This window comes from Lagopus leucura, unplaced genomic scaffold (assembly GCF_019238085.1).
Source record: "Lagopus leucura isolate 7727_CA_CO unplaced genomic scaffold, USGS_WTPT01 Super-Scaffold_100001, whole genome shotgun sequence".
NCBI classification, from domain to species: domain Eukaryota; kingdom Metazoa; phylum Chordata; class Aves; order Galliformes; family Phasianidae; genus Lagopus; species Lagopus leucura.
Genome location: NW_024962262.1, coordinates 1,385,315 through 1,385,968, shown reverse-complemented (window position 1 = coordinate 1,385,968; position 654 = coordinate 1,385,315). Strand labels below are relative to the sequence as shown.

At 51.2% G+C, this 654-nt stretch overlaps 1 protein-coding gene across 1 annotated transcript in view; it reads left to right on the top strand.

The window, feature by feature from the left end:
- LOC122178333 overlaps positions 1-387 on the top strand; it is a 21,459-nt gene extending 21,072 nt beyond the window's left edge. The window contains exon 4 of the mRNA XM_042868462.1: positions 341-387. Within this exon, the coding sequence (XP_042724396.1) occupies positions 341-387 (47 nt within the window). The remainder of the gene's footprint in view (positions 1-340) is intronic.
- Positions 388-654: the final 267 nt, after the last annotated feature.

The window sequence follows — 654 nt, the reverse complement described above, 5'->3', positions numbered from 1 at the left end:
GTGACTCCACCACCTCCCTGGGCAGCCCATCCCAGTGCCTGACCACTCTTTCAGAGAAGTAGCATTTCCTAAAGTCCAGCCTGAATCTCCCCTGGCACAGCTTGAAGCCATTCCCTCTGGTCCTATCACCAGTTACACGAGAGAAGAGGCCAACCCCCAGCCCTCCCTTCAGGTAGTTACAGAGAGCTGTGAGGTCTCCCCTGAGCCTCCTCCTGACTGAACAATCCCAGCTCCTTCAGCCGCTCCTCATAAGCCCTGTACTCCAGACCCCTCACCAGCTTTGTTGCCCTTCTTTGAACTCACTCCAGGGCCTCAATGTCTCGGTAGTCTTTCTTGCCAGGCCCAAAACTGGACACCGAACTGGAAGTGCAGCCTCACCAGAGCTGAGTACAGGGGCACAATCACTGCCCTGCTCCTGCTGGCAACACTGTTTCTGATGCAAGCCAGGATGCCCTTCAGAAGACTACTTAGAAACAAGAAATCATGTGGTGTAACAAGACAGAACTTTGAAAGGAGGAAAGTAAAGGAAGGCCAACCAAACAGCAACTACTCTTTTCTTAAAGTAGTAATTTAGAGCTGTCCCCTAGTTTCTTAGGGCAGGCGGCAGATCCTTACCTCCTTAAGTAATACTTTCTTTGCTAGTGCTTTCTGTCA